The following is a 768-nucleotide window of genomic DNA, read 5'->3' as shown; positions in this document are numbered from 1 at the left end:
GTGCTCTGCTTATCAGGCAGGGTGCCTTCAGGCACATCCACCACATCCACGGGGCACAGCAGGTTGGCATGGAGTTCTCCATCTGGTCCCCTACAGGTCTTTCAAAACAAAACATACAAAATCAGCTTTGTAAATGCAAGAAACAGAAGCCATGAGAGTTTCACACAACCAATTCAGCTTTTTTACCTCCAGAACATTAAGTATTAGTCATCCAGACTAGACAGGCACACAGGAAGCAGTACTGAAACACAGAAGTGTTTCTTGTTTTCCAGGCAGAGGCCAGAAGTCCACCAGCACTTAGCTTCCTGTTGTATATCTTCTGTCTCTACACCATAATTAATTAAAGGAAACCCAAGTAAACTAACGATTAAAAAAATAGCTGTCTCCAACTCAACAAAAAAAATAGACAAAGGACTTGAATACATATTTCCCCAAAGTAATTACATGTAGAGATACTTAATGTCATTAGGGAAATGAAAACAAAAAAGTTTTCAATCTCAAAGCCAGACTAAAGCTTCTAAGTGACAGGGCTACACTTAACTGGATAAAGTGATAGTTGGTAGAATTTCGAGGTCCTCATGTACATCATGCACAGGATGGAACTGAAACTACTGCTTCATTTCCTAAAGTGGCCACGTTGGCCACAAGGCCAATTTCAGTTTGGACCATGGTTTCTACCTCACAAACACGCAGAGGCAGTGGCAGCTGCTGCCACATCTCACTGGAGAGCATCCTTTCACAGGCCTGCCTTTCCCCCGCCCCCCCGTC

The 768-nt window shown here is 43.5% G+C and overlaps 1 protein-coding gene across 1 annotated transcript in view; it reads right to left on the bottom strand.

The window, feature by feature from the left end:
- Positions 1-768, bottom strand: part of IDS (iduronate 2-sulfatase) — a gene marked incomplete at its 5' end in the record, with an annotated part of 19,156 nt that overhangs the window by 12,991 nt on the left and 5,397 nt on the right. Inside the window, 1 exon segment of the mRNA XM_010855225.1 lies at positions 5-98. Within this exon segment, the coding sequence (XP_010853527.1) occupies positions 5-98 (94 nt within the window).

This window comes from Bison bison, unplaced genomic scaffold (genome assembly GCF_000754665.1).
Source record: "Bison bison bison isolate TAMUID 2011002044 unplaced genomic scaffold, Bison_UMD1.0 scf7180017864360, whole genome shotgun sequence".
NCBI classification, from domain to species: Eukaryota; Metazoa; Chordata; class Mammalia; order Artiodactyla; family Bovidae; genus Bison; species Bison bison.
This window is presented reverse-complemented; position numbering and strand designations above follow the sequence as displayed.